Genomic DNA, 19,953 nt, shown 5'->3' with positions numbered 1-19,953 from the left:
TGATTGCTGCTGCTGCTGCTGCTGCTGTGTTCCCCCTGCTAGGGTCTCCATGTATCTAACAGCACACATCCGTTAAGAACAAACTAGGAGCACCGTTCCGTTCGGGACAGCGGTCAATTCGGACACAGGGACTTTGCCGGAACTTAGGGTTCCTAAGTTCTGATGCATGTGCCTGATGTCACTTGCCGCCTAAAAACTTCCGAGCCCTTGCTAAAATAAATCGACTTCATTTCTGGGGTCAAGTGGAGCAATTAAGATAAGATAGAAGGAAATTTAAATGATCCCCATGGGGAAATTAGGTGGTCAAGATGAAGGTCAACAAACTATCAGCGTAGAGGGAACGTTCGTCCTGAACGCTTCCCAATAGATTTCTGGTCATATTTGCTCGATCTTTGCTCTCCATCATAACGATAACTAGAAGGGCAAGGCCAAGGTTCGTGCTATTATTGCTTGTTCGTGAGTCGGATCCGGATCCGCTCCAAAATGTAATGGGTTCTTCCTTGGTCCATGCTACACCCTTCCACCAAGTTTCATGAAAATCGGGCCAGTAGTTTTTCCGTAATCCTGCTAACAGACAAACAAATAAACAAACGGCACCGAAAACATAACCTCCTTGGCGGAGGTAAAAACTACAAGATCAAATTGAGGAGAGCGATATATGGACATATGAAGAGTGACACATCTCGCCCCACCCATTGGTGTCTATACCGCGGGAAACACTTGGCAAACATTTCGAACAAAGTGCCTCTTGTTAAGAAAGGTCCCTCCACTTTGATTATTACGTCCAACAGCTTGCTTCCCTTTTCTGATTTGAGTTTCATGTCACACATCCGGTTCTGTTCTCCTTTCAGCCCTGCGAAGAACATCTGTGCAGGGTTTTTTTTTCTTTTCGTTTTTTTGTTTTCACTTCTTATCTCACATGGTTTATTTGTGCAGTTTCCTTAGCTCAAGCATAACCATGCACACAACAGCTGTGAGTTAGTGTCGATCAGCCAGCTAAGCTGCACGGGGGTGGCTGACTAAGTCTTCTTACCATGCAGAAACTTTGCCTCCCTCCACCCGGCCTGCCCACACACAGCGAACGTCACGTTGTGTTTTGTTGGGTTTTGTTGTTCTTGTATCGAGGTGTCGTCACAAGGGAGAATTGTATATGCATATACACACATACGCCATCTAAATGGATCTGGAAGGCATTGTTTTTACAAGGACAGTTGCAACAACAAAGTTACTATTAACTGCCTTAATGAATCGCACTGTAATCACTGTAATTGTAGCTAATATAATCTAGTTTCCAATACCTGTCATTGGAGCAGGCTGGTGTACAAATCATGTTCAAGTTCAACTTCTTTTATTGTCATATGCACAGAGAAAAACAAGTTGCCCTGGACAGGACATTGAAATTCTTAGTTTGCCCAAGAAAAACTACATAGAAAAGACAATAAAAATAGAAAATAAGACAATGAGAATATTATATATATATATATATATATATATATATATATATACACATATGTACACTAGCATATGTAACTAGTACGAATGTAATGTTAAGATAAATAAAAAATATATACATGACTATAAATATTAAAATGCTAACAATGAGTGCCTGATATGTACATGTTGAACTATCAACAACAGTCAATAGTTTAATACAAATACATAATACATAATGCAAATACATGGGGGTTAGGTGCCTTTGCTTATACAGTAGTATTGGGCACTGTTTCTACCAGGGATCAAACCAGCTGAATGTCACAACTGAATGTCAACCTTCATGAGGCCATTTGTGACAGCAGTGATATTCTACTTACTAGCCTACCCTCTGTGTGTGTGTCATGCCACATGAGTATAAAGACGGCAATGTCTTTGCATATGCCACACTGTGTCATGACTATCCGACTATATGCTTGTTTTTCACGGTGTGTGTTTCTGTGTGTGAGTGTGTGTGTAAAAGAAAGCAACAGAGAGTGAAGTTGCTTGGCTCAGAATGATGAAACACACAGGGTCGTTCCCTCACACCGCAGGCGTGAATTTACATGCCTGAGTCAGCATGTGTGTTACGCCTCCGAGAGAGACAGCATAGAAACTCCCTTCGTCCATAGGCTGCCGCGTCTGACTCATGGCGTTGTATGTGGAATGTGTCCCGCAGATGTCCAATGTGTGTGTGTGTGTGTGTGTGTGTGTGTCTGTGTGTGTTTTGTAGGCGCTGTCTTTAAAGGAAGGATATCTCTAATAGTTACATTAGAATTTTGCTGTATCAGAAGCTCAGGCTTATTTAGCGCATGTAGACTTCTCCTGTACTAATATTTACATAGGAGTGTCAGTATTTTTAAATGTTGCACTCATCCCCTTATGGTAATACAGTGACTAACAAGCCTGTCATGCATTTACCAGTGAGAAGGTGATGTGGAGTTCAAGGAAATTAAACCATGACCTCCAGCCAATGAGCATCATAAGGCAAACAGCCGCCGGTATAAACAAACATCAATTATATCTTCAGAATTTATTTTTTTTTATGATGTTTTTTTACTGGGGGGGTTTTTCTCCCTTAAAAAGACACATATGCTTATATAACTTACATCAGTTTGATAACACTTACTAAGCCATAAAGATGTATGTCAGGTTAAAGGAATAGTTCACCCAAAAAATGAAAATTCTGTCATCATCTACTCACCCTCATGCCAAATGAAACACAGGTGAAATGTGTTAGTCCATATAACACACAGGGAGGCTGCAGCACAACTTGGTAGCAGCCTTCTCCAAAACAACTGAAGTCAATGGGGACCAGTTCTTTAGAGCTCCAAAACAAAAACAGCCAAACAATCACACTGTGAATAGAAAGACCTATACACCATTATTTGTTGCAAATCAATCAGCTGTAGTTAAGATTTGCACTAAATGATGGTGTAAATATACTGTAGGTCTGAAGAACTGGTCCCCACTGACTTCAGTTGTTTTGGAGAAGGCTGCTATGGAGTTGTGCTGGCAACCTCCCTGTGTGTTATATGGACAAACTTCACCTGGCATGAGGGTGAGTGGATGATGACAGAATTTTCATTTTTGGGTGAACTATCCCTTTAAACTCTATTCGTCAAATAACAAAGCGGGTAAACTGAGCTGATGCTGGTTTACCCTCCTCTGCATCCCTGGTGGGCAGGCAGGTGTGCCTGGTAAACAAGTGGCATGGATTGCTGATTCAGGCAGGCAAAGTAAAATGAATCTTAGGGGATAATTTCCCCATTTTTGCCAAACGGTTCAAATCTGGTGGCTGTTTGAGTAATCACTGGCAGAGCAATGCTGCGCTTGTTAGCGAGGCTCAGGAGGAAGATGGCTGTGACTGCTGTGTTCCAATCAAATCAAAATGACAGAGTGACCTTGGAGAGGCACAGAGAGGATGTATTTTTAGCCAGGCGTTCTCATAGGGATGCTCTTTTTTTTTCTCTTTTTTTTTTTTTTTTTTTTTGCTTTTTTCCTGCCCGTCTGTTTTTTGCTCCAGCCGTGCCCACGTTGGCCGCCTGGCTGCCTGGCTCCTATAGGGACGCCTGTTTACAGAACAAGAGCTCACAAGACAATGAGGGCCTCTCAACGGGAGGGAGGGAGGGGGGGTGGATTGACTGCTTCACATCACTCGCCTTCTTGACAAAACTCCTTTTTTTCACGCAGAGTCGATAAAAGGCTCTTCGATCCCCGCTCGGGCGCAGGCAGGAGAGAGCTTTGAGCTTTGTGGCCCCAACAAGTGAATTCAAGGCCTGGAAATAATGATGTTCTTTTATTCATTCTGCTAGGTTAATAAAATCATGAGGATGACGATGATTATTATTGCTGTTGTTGGTGTTGCCTAAGTTGTCAAATATGTATTCAATCCATTGAATCATTTATTTATTTGATGGTACCATTTAAGTTTTATAAAAAATGTATCTCTTAAAAAAAAAAAAAAGGAAAAAAGAAAATCCTATTTTTGGGTGTCCTGGGAGCTGTTGCCCAATGAGCTGTGGAAAAGCAAAACAAGACCAAAAATACGTCACATGTGTCAACCCCCCCTTCCCCCCACCCTCCCCTTCCCCCCTCAACTATTCCTGATAGCAGGCAGGCTAGTGACGTACGCAGCATTTCTTTGGCTCAACTCTCCCCGGACGGACAGGAACACTCACACACACTCACAACACGTTTCCCTGTGACGAAATGAGATTTCTCTGTTGGAGTTTGACTGTGGTTCATTTCCACTACGCAGCTGCAGTGTGGACGCAGGACTTTTCCCCACAATACAGTGTTATGTTTTGTTGTCTTACCAGCTGCTGAGGTCCTGTTGTAAAGTTAGTCAGAGGCTTGCCGGAGGGAGCTTTGAGAGAGAGAGAGAGAGAGAGAGAGAGAGGTAGATAGATACATACAGAGAAGGTGTAAGACGAAGGGGACAAATGTCACAGACCCCAAAATAGAACCTCATTTGATAAGATTTTGTCCCATGTAGCCCTATATAGCACATGGGGAGATAATAGTGGTGAGAGTAAAACCTGTGATTAGAATAAGGGGCTTTCGGGTGATGTAACCAAGGAGGTTCTATATTAACGTAACAGTGTAACACCCTCTCTGGCGGCCATATTGGAGGTCCTCAGCTCTTGGGCAACAGTGGCTGTGAACCTACGACTTTGGCATCTCAACAGAATTCAATAGACATAATTTCTTGGCTGTTTTTGACTGGGAACTGATCATTTCACCACCACCATGAAGCTAATCGACTTTGTGTTTAGAGAATGTTAGCTTGTTGGCTAGCTAGTATCAGCTAACCATCACGGTCTTGCTTTGTCAATACATCTGATTTACACACTAGCTAACATATGTAGAAGCTAACGTTAGTAGTGGCTACTATAGTCGCAAATATTAGCATTAGTTGCTTTACTGAATTAGCCTGCTGGCTAGTTGTCAGCTAACAAAGCCAAAACCCAACTGTTTGTTCAGGTTAACTGAGCTGACTCTTCTCAAGCTACAACTCAGAGTGCTTTGGGGTAGAGACTAGGGCAGTGGTTCTCAACGTGGGGTCCGTGGACCACCAGGGGTCCTTGAGGGCATTCCAGGGGGTCCCCAGCAAATGGATGAACTGTTAAACTTCACCACTATTTCATTTACAAGAAGTTAACACATTTGGAGAACGTAGACGAATGACTGTTGTGATCATAGTTTCACTGTTATCTCTCGACCTACAACACAGACAGTCATGGGATTCTGGACAAAATCATATCTAACAATAAAAATTGGGTCAGAGAGACAAAATCATCAAATGGCGGTCCATGGCTCTAATGTGGACTAAATTATGGGGTCCTTGATATGAAAAAGGTTGAGAATCACTGGACAGGGCTAAGACAAGACAGTTTACTGTGTCACGGTAACCTACATTCGGAATCAAATCTAGGCTACCTTATCTACTTTTACTTATAACGTTACTGAATGGATCTACACCCACAACACCACCATCATTTTTCAGGTAGCTCTCTTTTTCTAGCCTGGTTGTTATATATTTAGACATTATGTATGCACAACCAATTCTCTACTGGATCTCCATGATGCCACCAGAGGTGGTTAATTTCTAGTGAATTAGATTGCAGTGAATTTAAAATATTCCTAATTTTCTTGCATGAGGACCCCCTGGCACCGCCTGAAGGACCCTTGGCAGTCCCCAAACGCCACTTTGAGAACCACTGGAGTAGAGAATAAGAATGAAAGCGAGAGTGCGGGTGGGGGGAAGGGAGCCTCTAGTTAGCAAGTCCTCAAGGACGCAGTGTGCTGTGGGAGCCTGGCTGAGGTGTTGCAGGAAGGCAGCGTGGATAAGAAGAAAAGGAGGGGGGGGGGGATGGGAGGAAGGACTGCTGACGCATTTAGGAGCCGGTGGAGGGGGGGGGGCACTGACGTCTGGACAGCCATGCAAATCTAGGAAACCAAGGAGATGGCCCTGGGTCAAAGTCTGTGTGGTGAACCGTGGTGATTTCTGGCAAAAGATGAAATGAAGCGATGGGGAGGCTGAAACGACAAGTTTGCATTTTTTTCTTTTACTGTTTGGCAGGACTCTTCTCCGTGTTTCACAGAGAGCCGTCCACGTATGTGGAGAATCTTGACTGGGACATTTGGATGTAAACTCCACTGCCTTGCACTCAGGCTGGCTTGTTGCCCCTAGCTGGTGTTTTTTGTTGCTCATTTTACAACAGGATGTCTTCTTTGACCCTTGGTTTTGGTTTTCAATCATGTTGTTGCATATATAGTATGTCACATGATTGACAAGACTTTTTTTTCTTCACCCAGAGGCTATTCACACTATTTCACTTTTTTCAAAAAAGAAACAGAACTGGGTCAAACGCATTTTGTGCTGATAATATGAAAAAGTGAGTTGCGTAATGTGCATTTTGTTCCCATAACAATGTCAGATACTCTATGCAACTCTATTCATTCTGTCACGTTGCATGTACCCCTGGAGTTTTGTGTATTATGTTTGATGATGGCAAAGAGATGACTGTTTATGTCAACTTTGATGATAAAGGGTAGCCAATCAGCTACCCATGACCCCCCCCCCCCCTTACTTGTGACTGGCCAGGTTTCCTGTCCACCTTGCAGCCGCTCCTCATTGCCTTTAATGCTGTCAGTTTGAAAAAATAGCGTGAACACGCCGTAAGTCATGACCTCTAGCTAGAAAAATCAAGCAAAAATCACGAAATCCAATAGGATAAAATACCACCATTTATCTTTCTTATCTCAATACATTTCTATCTCAAACTCCTAATTCATATTTCTGGATTCATAATGCTGTGGTACCAACTTTAAAGGGTCATGATACCCTCAGTTTGAGCCTTTCTCTTTTGAAAAATGCAAGTGGTGTGAGGAGCGAGCAGGAAAGATGATGTATGTATGATGTATGATGGATGACATGTATGATGAAGTGCGAAAATATGTAAAACACCAAAACAACACTATTCAGTCAAAGGTTTTCCAGTATAATTGGCATCAGTGTGCCGGGACCTGCGCAGGGAAAAAAACATTATGTGATGTATTGTCAAGATTATGACCAGGATGGATGTGTTTCATCATGAAATGGCCATGAAGATTGATTAATAGCTGAAAAAGCGAGTTCAGGGTTTCAAACTCCTCTAAGTATCGCACTGGACTGACAAAATTAGCTCCCTGAATTCAGCTGATTGATGAACACCTCCGACAAAAGAGGGGAAATCATCTTTTTTCTTCTTTTTTTTTTACATTTCAAAAAGGGTTTCTACACTTCTTCTCTTGAAGCAGTTTTTCTCAATCTTTTTTTGTCCAAAAAATCTTTTTTTGTGTTAAAGCAGACATATGTACGATTACAAATTCCTTTACTAATATAGGCAGGGGTCAGAGCTGTTTATTGATAGATAGATAGATATTCAACGTTTCAGATAATATGAGGGATAATAGAGTTTTGCAATAGCAACTAACAGCCAGGAAAGAGTCCATGAATTTTATTTATATAGTCAAATCACAGTAATTTTTACCTTCTTTCACCCTATTTTAAATGTGGTAAGTCTGGTAGTTGGCATAAAGTTATAATACTACCAAGTAATTACTTCTTAAGTCTAGTGATCACATGAAAACATTCAATCAGGCAGATTCAAAATTCATGGGGGATTAGCTATTAAACTGTCAAAGAGTCACCACCATGGTTCTAGAAGATTCAGACCTTCAGACCTAAGGCCCGAGCTGCAAAGGTCTTGCCATGTCAAATATTGACTTGCTTAACTATGCATGTGGAACTGTGTCCCAGGTTTAAGGCTGATAGAGCAAATAGTGCTCCTTCAGCGCAACTGACAATTGTTGGAGGGGAAATTGGCAAGAAATGATCATTAATTATTAAGAATGTCCTGCATACCTTAAAAACGTTCTCTAAATCAACAGCTATGCAGAAATACACCATATATGGCCGTTCTTATGTGCGAATAAAATTGATACATAACAGTGGATACACTGAAAAACAACACTGTTAGGTTCAGAATACATAACTAGACATTTTTATTTAAATCTTGAATATTAAATACTGTCCCGTTCAACATTCAACTCTTTCACTTGAATAAATCAAGCAGCATGGATCCTATTATTCAGTATGCGCTTATGGGAAAGCATATGTTAAATTCACACTGAATCAGGACTGGGTATAGTTTAAACTTGAAACTGGCATTAAAACCTTCCTTCATTTATAAAATAAGTAAATAATAGTTGGTTACGTTCATATATCTTTGTTATTTCAACGTTTTATCATGTCTTAATTTGCTTATTCCGATGTTGCAAATTGCAAGATTCAAATCCTGTGTAAAAATAAGAAAGATTCTTAGAAAGAGACTTATTGTTCCTACTTTCTTTGTTTCCTATGTTCCTGCTGCTTTACTACAATCTCAGATGTACTTAGCACTACTTAGCACAGTCAGCGACATACCGCTCATGTCTTTAGCATTAGAAAACCCTCTCCATAGGCATTCCATTGAAACAGAAGTGTTTACATCAGTGTCCTGAGGGTATTCATTAAATCAGACGCTAGCTGCAAAGCATCATCCACAATGTTTATGTTAGTTTGCTGAGGATTTTTATCATCGCCGCTAAATGCTTTATCGCCAAAGATACAGCATTTATCTGCTGTTAAAATGTTAAATATGTGACATGTTTGATAAATGTAGTTTGCGGTTTGCTCCCGAGGGCTTAGAAGGACCTCGACTTCAAATGAGGTTGCATGGTGGTTATAAATGACCCCATTCCTAAATATGTATGATGTATTCCATCTGCGCTTTATATGGTGTGTCTATGTAATACTAACAGGAAGCCCGGGTGAAAATTAGCGAGAAATTTTCCAAACTGCAGACCTACTTTTTCACTCATTTCTCTTCAACATACAGCCATGCACTGGTTTGCCTGAACACTTCTAGCTTCTTCATGTATATATAAATGTAGGTCACCTGTTGGGAAATCATGTTCTGAAGTCTACAATGCACATTAATCGGATTTTCATGAAACTTAATGGAATGATGTGTCTCATTGCTCCATTCTGGCTTCTTTTTTTTAATTCCACTGATGGAAATTTGATTGATGTGCCGTCCGATATCACAAATATGGCACATTTTGATGAAATTTGGGGGCATGATGCATCTCACCACTGTATTTCAGCATTTTCAAACACTATTTGGCCAAAGGGGGGGCGCTACTATTGCAGGTCAAAGCAAGGAAATACATATACATATAATATATTGGTTCCTGATTGGCCCAGACGGAGACTGCATCATTCATGGGGGATGATGACATGTTTACTGTTTCCTTGTTTTATTTTGTCTCAGCGCTCATTGCTGTGGTGTTTCTGCACTGCACTTCCCAGAGATCACCTGTCAATCAAACAGTGTGTCCAATACTGTGTGTTAGCGATATTGATTTGATTAGGTTGAATATGTATATAGCTTGAATCACCATTGTGTAATATAAATTGATGATAGACAGTAGTTTTCATATTTATATAAGAAATGTCACAGGCCCCTACATTCTAGGACAGAATTCCAGCCATGGCAAATGACACTTGATCAGTGTTGGCATGCAGTCACATCAACAAGCACAGTGTTTCATGTAATCATATTTCTTCAAGCCAAGTGGCATGTCAAACCACTCGGGCCGTGTCTTGCACCACCCAGATTACCCCAATCCACATTTGATAACCTGTTATTGAAGACAATTGCAGCTTTTTGCTGCAGCAGCTGTCCATATGAGACGATTCTGCATGTTTATGACTTCAGGCATTTGGATGAGCAAAAAGACATCTAGGAAGAACTGAGATAAACAACATGGAGAAAATACTGAGCTTGTCTTGTTATTGTCATATGCATGGATGTCAAGTATCAGTTTGAATGATTGCCATATCATTCTTTGATTGCAGTGGCAAATGTTGTCATTATGTAAAACTAAAATCCCAATAATTAACATAAAACTGATTAGTTTGTTTTATTTGCTTCTTTGTAGATTGAGTAATGAAAATGCTTCACAGTATTTTCAATGCCTGCTGTGCATGGAAAACTGCTTGCACAGCAGGCATTAAAACTGCATGCAAACACGAGGGGGGAACCGTCGTCAGTACTGATTCAACAGAAATGTGAAAAACATTGTTTACACAAATCATAAATTGCTTTGAAAAAAAAAAGAATAATAACACAATCCACAGGATTTGATGTCTGTGGTGTTGCTGACATACAAATTGCCTCTTTGAAAATAAACAGGAAAAGCTTTTGATATACTTCCTGTCTGGGTAGGTCAGAGGAGCTTTCAAACCACATGGTGAGTCAGACCTCTAGAACAGTTTGTGATACGTTTTACCGAAACTCCAATTCCATGTGGTGTCTTTAGTGTTATTCATTTAAAAGAGATGGAAGTACATTTTGATGTAAATTTATATTGAACAATTCATAGTTTCCACATACTATCTGATTATCAAACAATGATGGTTATGCTCTTCTTTCATAAAAACATGAGATTTGTGTGCATTTGTATGTCTTTGGTGTTACTTACTGATGATCTAACGATGATTTAAAATGTAATAAATCATTAAGTTCTACAAATGTGAAAATGGTCAAATTTCATTTATGGAACAAAAGTCACTTATGAAACAATGCAAATACATTTTTGCAGGGCCATTTGCATTGTCTGCTAGAGTTCCCTTTCTGGCATTTGTGGTCCCGTAATGGTTGATTGCACAAATGACAATGAATGAAATAAATGAAAAAGCCTAAGATTGAAAAACAGTTGAAAACAATTTTTGTATAGTAAGGATAGTTAGATATATATGCACCAAATTTCATTCCATTCAAACTGTGCGAGATATGACTGGTTATTCAGTAACACTTTACAATAAGTGTACACTAAGTTAAGGGTTAGTTAATGCTTAATAAGCATTAACTAACCCTTAATTAACAGTTAACTAATGTGTAATTTACTAATGTGTTCATGTTAACTAAGGTATTAATTTATACATTATTTAATAGTTTATAAAGATGACTATTAAATAATGTATAAATTAATACCTTAGTTAACATGAACATCATTAGTAAATGATTACCAGACACATTAGTTAACTGTTAATTAAGGGTTAGTTAATGCTTATTAAGCATTAATAACCCCTTAATAAGCATTAGTTAATGCTTATTAAGTATTAACTAACCCTTAATTAATGTACCCTTATTGTAAAGCGTTACCGGTTATTCAAATGTTTACATTTAGACCTGTGATTGTAGTGTAATTGTAATTGTAGTGTATTTTGACAAATTTTGATCCACAGTGTCTGATATATCTTGTGTGAAGGATGAATGAACCAAAATACGGAGACCGATCCTTAGGCCGGTCCCCCCCCCCCCCCCCCATGATGAAACCAACCCCCCCAACAAACTGGAGCACTTTCCTTTCTCACCTGGTTTGTCACCGTAATCAAAGAATGACCCCGCGGCACGTACACCGGCTCCCGGTGCAGCGTGAGAGTTCTCATCCGCCCTCGGCAGCCTGGAGGTAAACCCACTTCTCCAGACCGCCGAGGTGAGTCATCTGATGAGCAATAGAGCGAGGGAATGACGAGTGGTGGGTTTCTCAGACAGGGAGAGTCAACCACCCGGCTTTAACTGGAAAGCAGACGTGAGCGAACCGGAGAGGAACGCTGGAGTGAATCCTCGCCTACGTCACCGCCGCCCCGGGACAGGGAGAGCGAACGCCTTGTTACCTGAGCGTACGAACCCTGTTGGCACGTGTTTGAAGGGAAGCACTGTTGACGACATGGGAGCTGAAGAAGGGTGTGGCTCGTGTTTGACTATTCTTGGGAACAGCTGAACTCCTGTGTTACATCATCCGTTTGCCACTATCAGCACTTCAGTATCACCTGTGCACAGAAAAATAAAGTTAGACTGCATGCTCTTATTAAAGTCATCTTCTGAAAGCTGTGTTTAGGAGGCAAGATCCCCCAACAAAACCTGGTAGTTAACCGACGGTTATGAAATGAGGTATTGGGCTGAGGCGAGCAGTGTTATATGATTGGGATTAACATATTGTCTGACCCTGTCCCGTCTGTGGATTATCTCTATGGCTACACCTGAACGGCTGGGTGCTACGGTGCACCTTTAAAGCCCCAACTCACTCCAGCAGGCCTCAACCCAGAAGACAAGACAACCGTGGACAAGCTTGGACTTGCTGCCATGGGCTTTTGTGTTCTCGCGTCGCTGAAAAGGCCAACTTGAATCCTGTCTAAATCGCAGATGTAAATTATTGATGCGATGTTACCATTATCAAGGCATGCTCAGGGTCTTGTATTGCCTCAAATCAATACTCCATTGTCAAACGTGAATCTTGTACCTTTTCATCACGCATGATTCACAGAACCTATTCTCACATGACAAAGTATTTACACAAACAGCCTCCGTAGCCTACCTGGCTATTACAGAAGCGTCATCTGTTGTTAGTTTAAAAGCCCTTGTATCAGCAGTGCTTTAAAGTGTTACTATGTCAAAGCAGATGTGGCAGGCAGAGCCACCCTGCTGTCCCACCAGGTGGACTTGGCGCTGCCAACGGAGCTCTCTGTCCTGGATTAGACTTGGCTGGCAGACATAACAAAGAGATTGGGGCTAAGAGATGGTTACACGCACAGGCAATTGACACTAATACTACTGTGTGAAGCAAACCAGTTTGGTCACCAGGCAAAGGAACACTCTGTCCGTCAGATTTATCCATGCTTCAACACACTATCAGGGAAAACATGACACGCATCAATGTGTGTACTATATACAGGAAGGTAGGACGCTTCATTTTGTGACTTTCTGTTTTGCTTTGTGGTGCACAGTATGGCTAGTCTCATGCTGTGTTGAGGTCATGAGTGGCAAAATCACTATACTGTGGTCACACTGAGCATCTAGTATCATTACGTCATTCCTCAGAATCTCACACATCAAAATTACCATCTGAAAGTCCATTATGAATGAAAAGTCTGTGGCAATGTGAAGATACAGTATATTCTTTAATCTAACATTGCTTTTCTTTAACCTTTATAGCAGTGATTCTCACCTTTTTCATATCAAGGACCTTAATTTAGTCCATGGACCCCCATTTGATGAGATTTTGTCTCTCAGACCCAAATCTGAGATTATTTTTATTGTTAGATATGATTTTGTCCAGAATCCAATGACTATCTGTATTGTAGGTATGTCAAAATAGTCATTCTTCTACATTCTCTAATTGTGTTAACTTCTTGTAAATTAAATAATGCTGAAGTTTAATAATTCATCAATTTGCCTCTGGAACCCTCTCAAGGACCCCTGATGGTTCCCGGACCCCACGCTGAGAACCGCTGCTTTATAGAAGCCATGGAAGGGTTTTGCTGAACATGCCTGCTCTCATGCAGCAACGCCCTACTTTAGTTTCATACAGCTACACATGCTCACACCTGGGAGCCAACCAGCACAACCACAGTCTTCTACTGTTTGCCACTGGAGCAGCTGGGGGTTAAGTACCTTGCACTGTAGTTGAAGGAGGGGAGAGTGTTTCTCAGTAAATATGAATTGTGCCCAATCGTTTGAATCTCACTGATGATGCATGCTATTAAAACCATCCAAATTAGATCATATATTTTGGAATACATTTATATGTCTTTTCATATAACCATTCTAGGCAACAATGTTATGAAAAATACACTTATCAGCCTAAACTACAAAGTGGGGCTGCAATAGAGAAGAGCGTCCCATCCCCACTAATTGAGACCCTGTAGATTCATCCTATTGGCCCAAATGAAATTCTAGCATCAGGTTTCAGGATTTCTGGGTACTGAAGTTCAAACAGTTGCCGCTCGCTGACATTTGGAGCCGCCAACATGCGAAGTTGCCTAGTGCTGCTTTGCTCCAGTATGTTGGTGTCAGTGGAGAAATCAGCAACTTTTGCACTCAGTGCACTTTTGATTTGCCTCTATAGGCAGGAGGCTGTCTGTCAAAGGATTTGAGACTGGGAAGAACAGAGAGAAGACTATAGTGTATGACACACTCGGATCGGATAGAACTCACATTATTATAACATTTTTGTCATAGTAACTTCAATGTCTTTAGTATCAAGTTAAAGTTGCACTAGAATACTTTGCACATTTAGAATTAGTGGGGACACTCTTCTCTGTTGCAGCCCTATTTTGTGATTTAGACTGATAATACAGGTGTATTTTACATAAAGATCTTGCCTAGTGCAGCTTAACTCAGGGATATGTGAGATTACAGTTTGGTATGTAACAACATTACAGTATATAAGGGAGAATGTTTATCCATTCCATATGTTGAATTCTGCTCTCTTTGGCCACGCGTAGGCCAACAGCGGATAAAGCAGTCACTGACAGGGAAAAACCAGTTCTTTAAATAAATTCTTTAAATAAATATTTTATTTGAAAATAAATACATTTTCTTAAAATAGAATCAATAACATTACAAAAGCTTTGGGGAAGTGGGAAAGGGGGGGGGTTACCCAAATGAAGTTGTGTAATTTGGAACAAGGAGTACAATCTCACACGTTTATCTACCATCTTAAGACAAGTTCCCACAAAGTATTCTACTGTACATTCTCAGCTGCTTTGTGGGAAAGTGGTGGCATCCCTCACGCTTGGTTTAACATGCAGTCTACTTGGTCTTAAAGCTTCAGGCCCTGCACCCAATACCCAAACCCTTGGTATATTCATATCTACACACTCTTTTTGTAAAATGTATGATATAATCTCTTGTCAACACATCAAAATCAGCCATTGATTACATTTACATCTGACAATGTTTCGAAAGTACCTTAAATGTATCTAGGTCAACTTCACCTCTAGTCTACAGTACAAAGATACAATACACAAGAAGGCTGCGCTTATTGATATAGCAGTAATCAGAGGCCACTATCTCACTAAGGCCAGAAGATGTATTTAGATTTCAGCGTGTAACTTAATCATCTGAGGCTGCGAGGTTTTGTCCGACTGCAGTTTGCCAGGCAGAAAGTAAAAAAACTGAGTGGTGAGCAAGCTGGCGGTTTTTCTGCCGTTACAACACAAGTGTTTCGGGGCCCATTGTTTGAGGTGAGAGCTTAAGAGATGGCAGATCTCCAGAGAGGGAGAGGGACAGCGGAGTCGCATTGGAACAGATTAACACAGTGCACCAGCTAGCTTCCCCGCGCAGCCCCCCCCCCCCCCCCCCAACAGCTCCGCAAATAGCATTACAAGTGCAGGAAGTTCTCCAGCTCTCCCTCAAACCAGCCAACAGCAGCAGCAGCAGCAAAGCAGCAACCTTGACAAAAAAAAACCTAATTACCAACTGCGCAAAAAAAAAAAGAAAAGAAAAGAAAAATGCACCACAGAACATGTCCGTTTTATAATTATTAAGTCGTCGGAGAGTGTGCGAGCTGACCTCAATTAAGACAAGCGTGTGTGAACATGTAATTTAAATCTAATCAGAAGAAAACCAGCGGAGTAAGCTAATCTATGGAAAGAAAACAACAACTTTGCACGCTCGCGCTCCTCGGTCGGTCTTCCCTGCCTAATGAAATCGATGCCACAGGTAGTGGCAGCTTTAAATAATGATTAAACTAAGTGCTGCTGGGGGAGCGCTGTGTCCACACATTGTGAACAAACCAAAAATCTCTGGTCCGCTCAGCCTCACGCACTCAGCACATCGGGCAGTGGTTAGGGGAACCGTTCATTGACTTTTCCCAACGCCTCGCTGCACCGAACCACACACCGATACCGCCAACAACGCAAAAAATTCGCAATCAGTTGTATTTTTAAACCCCTCAGAACGCGTGGACGTGTATTCCTCGGTCACCGCACGACTCAGAATCCCACCTCAGATCTGCGACTAACAGCTTTTTTGTTTGGCTTTTCTTGACCTCTCGAGCTTTGTGCCGTCGACATTTAAATAGGCCACAAGTTATGTTGTTCCTTAAATACTACTTAGGCTTCTCCCTCCCCCTCCCTTCTCCCATAGAGACAAATTGCTGCTCTATTAAGTAGTGACTCAGGCTTCTCTCTCCGCGATGAGCCCCCAAATGTCCGACTCGGAACCGTGGATTTCCGAGCGATGTTCTGCGGGTAAATGTTTCGTTTAGCCGACACTCTAAGCAATGGTTCAATCACAGTTAATTCAGTAGCAGGAAACACAGGCGTAGTGGACATGTATATTCACATGAGCCTTGTACATTTAATGATAGATAGAAGATTTCATCGGAGTCAGGTAAATGACACTGGACACTAAAAAAATCAATGTAGCCCATTTCGTATGGCCAATCCGAGATAAACCCCCGTCACCCAGGAATGCTGCAGAACCTCGCTCTCTCGCTCCTCGAGGAAATGCGAATATCTCAAGGTTTGTAGGAACCTTCTGAACCAGTTTTGAAGAGCCAGCCTTCAATACACACACACACAGAGTTGTCAGGGGGAAAAGAAACTCTTTAACTATCTCTCTTAGATCCCTTCATCCTCGTATAAACAAATTCAGATGACCACCATTTATAAATTCAATTTGTAAAATGTCTGCTACTAGTTGAGGGTGTCATCAAGAGATAAAATACATTTATAGACGCCGTAGAATCTAGTAGACCCAGATGGATAGTCTTTTCAGGTTGCCTTTCCCATTCTAATCGGTAAGGTTACAATCATCCCAAAGCCTTGGCACTGCAGGCACATGTGCTGAGGGCCAGATGGGTACAGACAGAGCCCGTCGCATCAGAATGCCTCAATTTGGCCAAAGCCCACAGATCTTATTGGCATCAGCTCAACGAGGAGGAACCTGGTGCTCTTTTTTTTTTTTTGTCATTACAATTCTTCATAAACTCGCAGGCAGGCCAGTGTGAAGGCCTACTAGACACTGTCAAATACACAGACACAGAAACACCCAAACAGAACAGAGAGATTGTCTCCTCTTGCTGTGCTACTGTGGCCACTCAGTCATTCTTTGGGGGGGGTGTCCAGTCCAAACAGGCCTAAACCAACCAGCGCTGTTCCTTCTTCCGGCCACTCTGCTCAACAGCTGACCGTACTCGGCTGCTGTTTGCACACAAAGTCCGATATGAAGTCAAACTCGTTCTGTCCCAGGAAGAGCTCGGGCAGCTCCTGAACGCGGTCCAGCCCGAACTCCAGCACTAGCGAAGTCAGAACCTCCTCGTCGATCAGATCCATGTCCATGCCGTTTGGACCCAGCGGGCCGCCCATGTGCTGCATGCCCGACAGCTGGGCGGGACCCACCCGGTACTGCGCGCCGTTGGCCAGGTGGTGGCCGTTCCCGGTGGCCAGCGGGTGTCCGTGGTACTGCGTGTTGAGTTTCTGCAGGTGCATGCTGGCCATGAGCTGCTGGGAGGTGAGGTTTCCGGGAATGTACTGCTGCGGGTGTCCGGTCTGCTGCTGCTGCTGCTGCTGCTGTTGCTGCTGCTGGGGATGCATGTGGTGATGCTGCTGCTGCTGCTGCTGCTGCTGCTGCTGCTGGCCGTTGTACATCATGTTCCCGGACATCATCTGGTGGTGGTGGTGGTGGTTGGCCATGGGAGCTCCGTTCACCTGGCCGGCCATCCCGCCGGGCCCCACCATGCCGGGCCTCTGCCTCATGGCCGCCTCCATGTTGGTCTGGGGGTTCCTGCCGTAGTGCATCACCTGGCCGTTGGGCAGGGCGCGCAGGCCGGGCTGGCCGTTGTGCTGCGGGGGCCCGTTCATGCCCATCCTGAAGCCGTGGGTCATGGGCATCATCATGTGTTCAGCCATGACTGCTCGATCTGCCGGGCCTGCGTGGGATGGGGCAAAAACACGGTCATGTTAGTGGACATCCAGCAGGGGCAAGTTTCTTTGTGTAGCCCCCAACCACATTTACAGTCTGAACAGGTTTCACACCGCCCAGGATTTGAAACAATCAATGAACATGTATGTGCAATGTGGGAATGAGACCTTCCACTTTCCCCCGTCACCTCTCCTGAGAAGTGGCCCTGCCTCCCCTGGTGACTCGGATCTGTTCTTCCTCTCCACCCCAAGCTTTTTTTTTTTGGTTATTATTTGGATGGTTCATGACACATCCGAAGTGGCCTATCAAACCCCATTTTGAAATGTTCGAAATTACACCATCAGAGAACTACCACTGGAAATTACACCAGGGCGAGGGAGGGCAGCCTGTACCCTTGTCGCCAAAAAAGGACGCAGAGGAGCGCTGCTTTTCCAATTTCACCCCTCCAGCCGGAGAGGAAACCAACCACACACCTTTACCCCACCCCACCCCCCCCACCCCAACACACGACCAATACAACCGCTTCTCCCGATTCAGATTACCCGCAAATGATGACAAACTAGAGCTCTATCCCCGCTGAAACCATTCGGCTGTCAACGTTGAGAACCTGCGAGTGGAATTAGCGAATGGCTTGTTTAAAAATGGATGACATTCTATTTCCTTAACCTGCCTCTAAACGGACTTAGAACACATGATCCAGGCCAAATCACATCCAGAATAACGAGCAAGTAATGAATGAATGAGCGTCTGCCTGCTTCTCCGGGTCTAGTCTGACTGGGAAAACAAAGACATTTCGGGGCTTTTTCTTTCTTCTCTTTCGCCCTAAAATGAACTCCGGTGCCCCTGGCTGCTTGTATCAATTCAAACATTGTAGTGTTTTTTTTTTGCTGATAAAACAAGACAGCGACACTTTCTAAATAGCCTAAATCCTCCTTTAGAATATTCTGCTCTTGTGTTACCTAATTATACCCTATCTATAAAGCTTTGCAGATCTAGGATTATCATTCAGCCTAATGCCACTTTGTAAAGACATTGTAGAGGGGGAGAATATAATAGTCACTGGCGTTATTACACAAGAAACAAACCTGTTTTATTTTATCCTCGCCGTGCAACCTTAGGGGAAACGTGCATATGGGCTGTTTTACATAATTTGACGCGATAAAACCGCTAGGCGAGTAAACAAAAGTGACAAGGTGAAATATTAATTCGCTTTATTCTCGCAGAGCCTATTCGCTTGCCCGTATATAACCCGATCGGATCAGCCCTAAATTATGTAAAGAAAATAGTCACACAGTGGAAAGGCTCCCTCCCCGCGTTTGAATGCCTACTTTTCTTCTTTCTTTTTTTTTTAAAAGGAGAAACAGAAGACGACACCTACCCGAAATTTATTTATTTATAATCCGTATTCAGAAGTTGGAAGCTGGATCTGCGCCGGGCTTGTTTTTCCTCTTCCCAGCTGATGCTCCGGCTACATGCAGCCCAGCAGCGGATCAAAACTCTGCAGCGTCTCGGCAGTCAAGAGGAGTTTGTTTTCTGGGTCAACTCAGGGATTATATACATCTATAAAGCGGCGAGCGAGCGAGAGAGAGCGAGAGAGAGAGAGAGAGGGGGAGAGAGAGAGAGAGAGAGAGAGAGAGAGGTGGAGCTACCGTCCTCTCCGTCTCCTTTGTTGCCATTGGTCCTCCCCCTTAATCACTGTGCAAAGAAAAATTCAGTAACTACCTCCACTGATCTACTGGAGCAGCAAAACCCGACTTAGGCAAACTGTATATCCCGGAGACGGGTTAAGGCACTCGGTGGATTTTCGTGTCGCCTCTGTTATCCGTACACTCTCCTCAAAACAGGTTTCTGTCCATAGAGCAGCGGGAAGTGGGTCTTTGGGCTCAGTATGGCAGAATCCCTTAGGGTGCAGTAAAGAAACAGGTTAGAAAGGTTCTCTATAGCAGTGGCTCTCAACCTTTTTCATATCAAGGACCCCTAATTTAGTCCACATTAGGACCACGGAGCCCCATTTGATGAGAGTTTGTCTCTCAAACCCAAATCTGAGAATGTTTTTATTGTGTATTATTTTTTATTGTTTTTATTGTGTTAACTTCTTGTAAATTAAATAATGCTGAAGGTAAACAATTCATCAGTTTCATGGGGACCCCCTCAAGGACCCCTGGTGGTCCCCGGA

General features: G+C 42.7%; 1 protein-coding gene across 1 annotated transcript; it reads right to left on the bottom strand.

The window, feature by feature from the left end:
* Window positions 1-14,413: 14,413 nt before the first annotated feature.
* LOC139665198 (cbp/p300-interacting transactivator 3-like) lies at window positions 14,414-19,319 on the bottom strand. Its single transcript, XM_071544184.1, has 2 exons — window positions 19,156-19,319; window positions 14,414-17,784 (listed from the first exon to the last, which is right to left on the bottom strand). Exon 2 carries the CDS (start codon window positions 17,762-17,764, stop codon window positions 17,033-17,035), a length of 732 nt encoding a protein of 243 aa, XP_071400285.1. The 5' UTR covers window positions 17,765-17,784; window positions 19,156-19,319; the 3' UTR covers window positions 14,414-17,032.
* Between the last annotated feature and the right edge of the window lie 634 nt (window positions 19,320-19,953).

This window comes from Centroberyx affinis, unplaced genomic scaffold (genome assembly GCF_046629955.1).
Source record: "Centroberyx affinis isolate AG114_WGS23_722 - 3 ecotype Tasmania unplaced genomic scaffold, CSIRO-AGI_Caff_v1 ptg004485l_1, whole genome shotgun sequence".
Taxonomy (NCBI): Eukaryota; Metazoa; Chordata; class Actinopteri; order Beryciformes; family Berycidae; genus Centroberyx; species Centroberyx affinis.
Note: the sequence above shows the minus strand (reverse complement) of the source record. Positions and strands in the feature narration are given on the sequence as shown.

What these genes read in the sequence shown, in the direction of transcription:
- LOC139665198 (XM_071544184.1), bottom strand. Translation starts at nt 17,764, where the DNA reads ATGGCTGAACACATGATGATGCCCATGACCCACGGCTTCAGGATGGGC.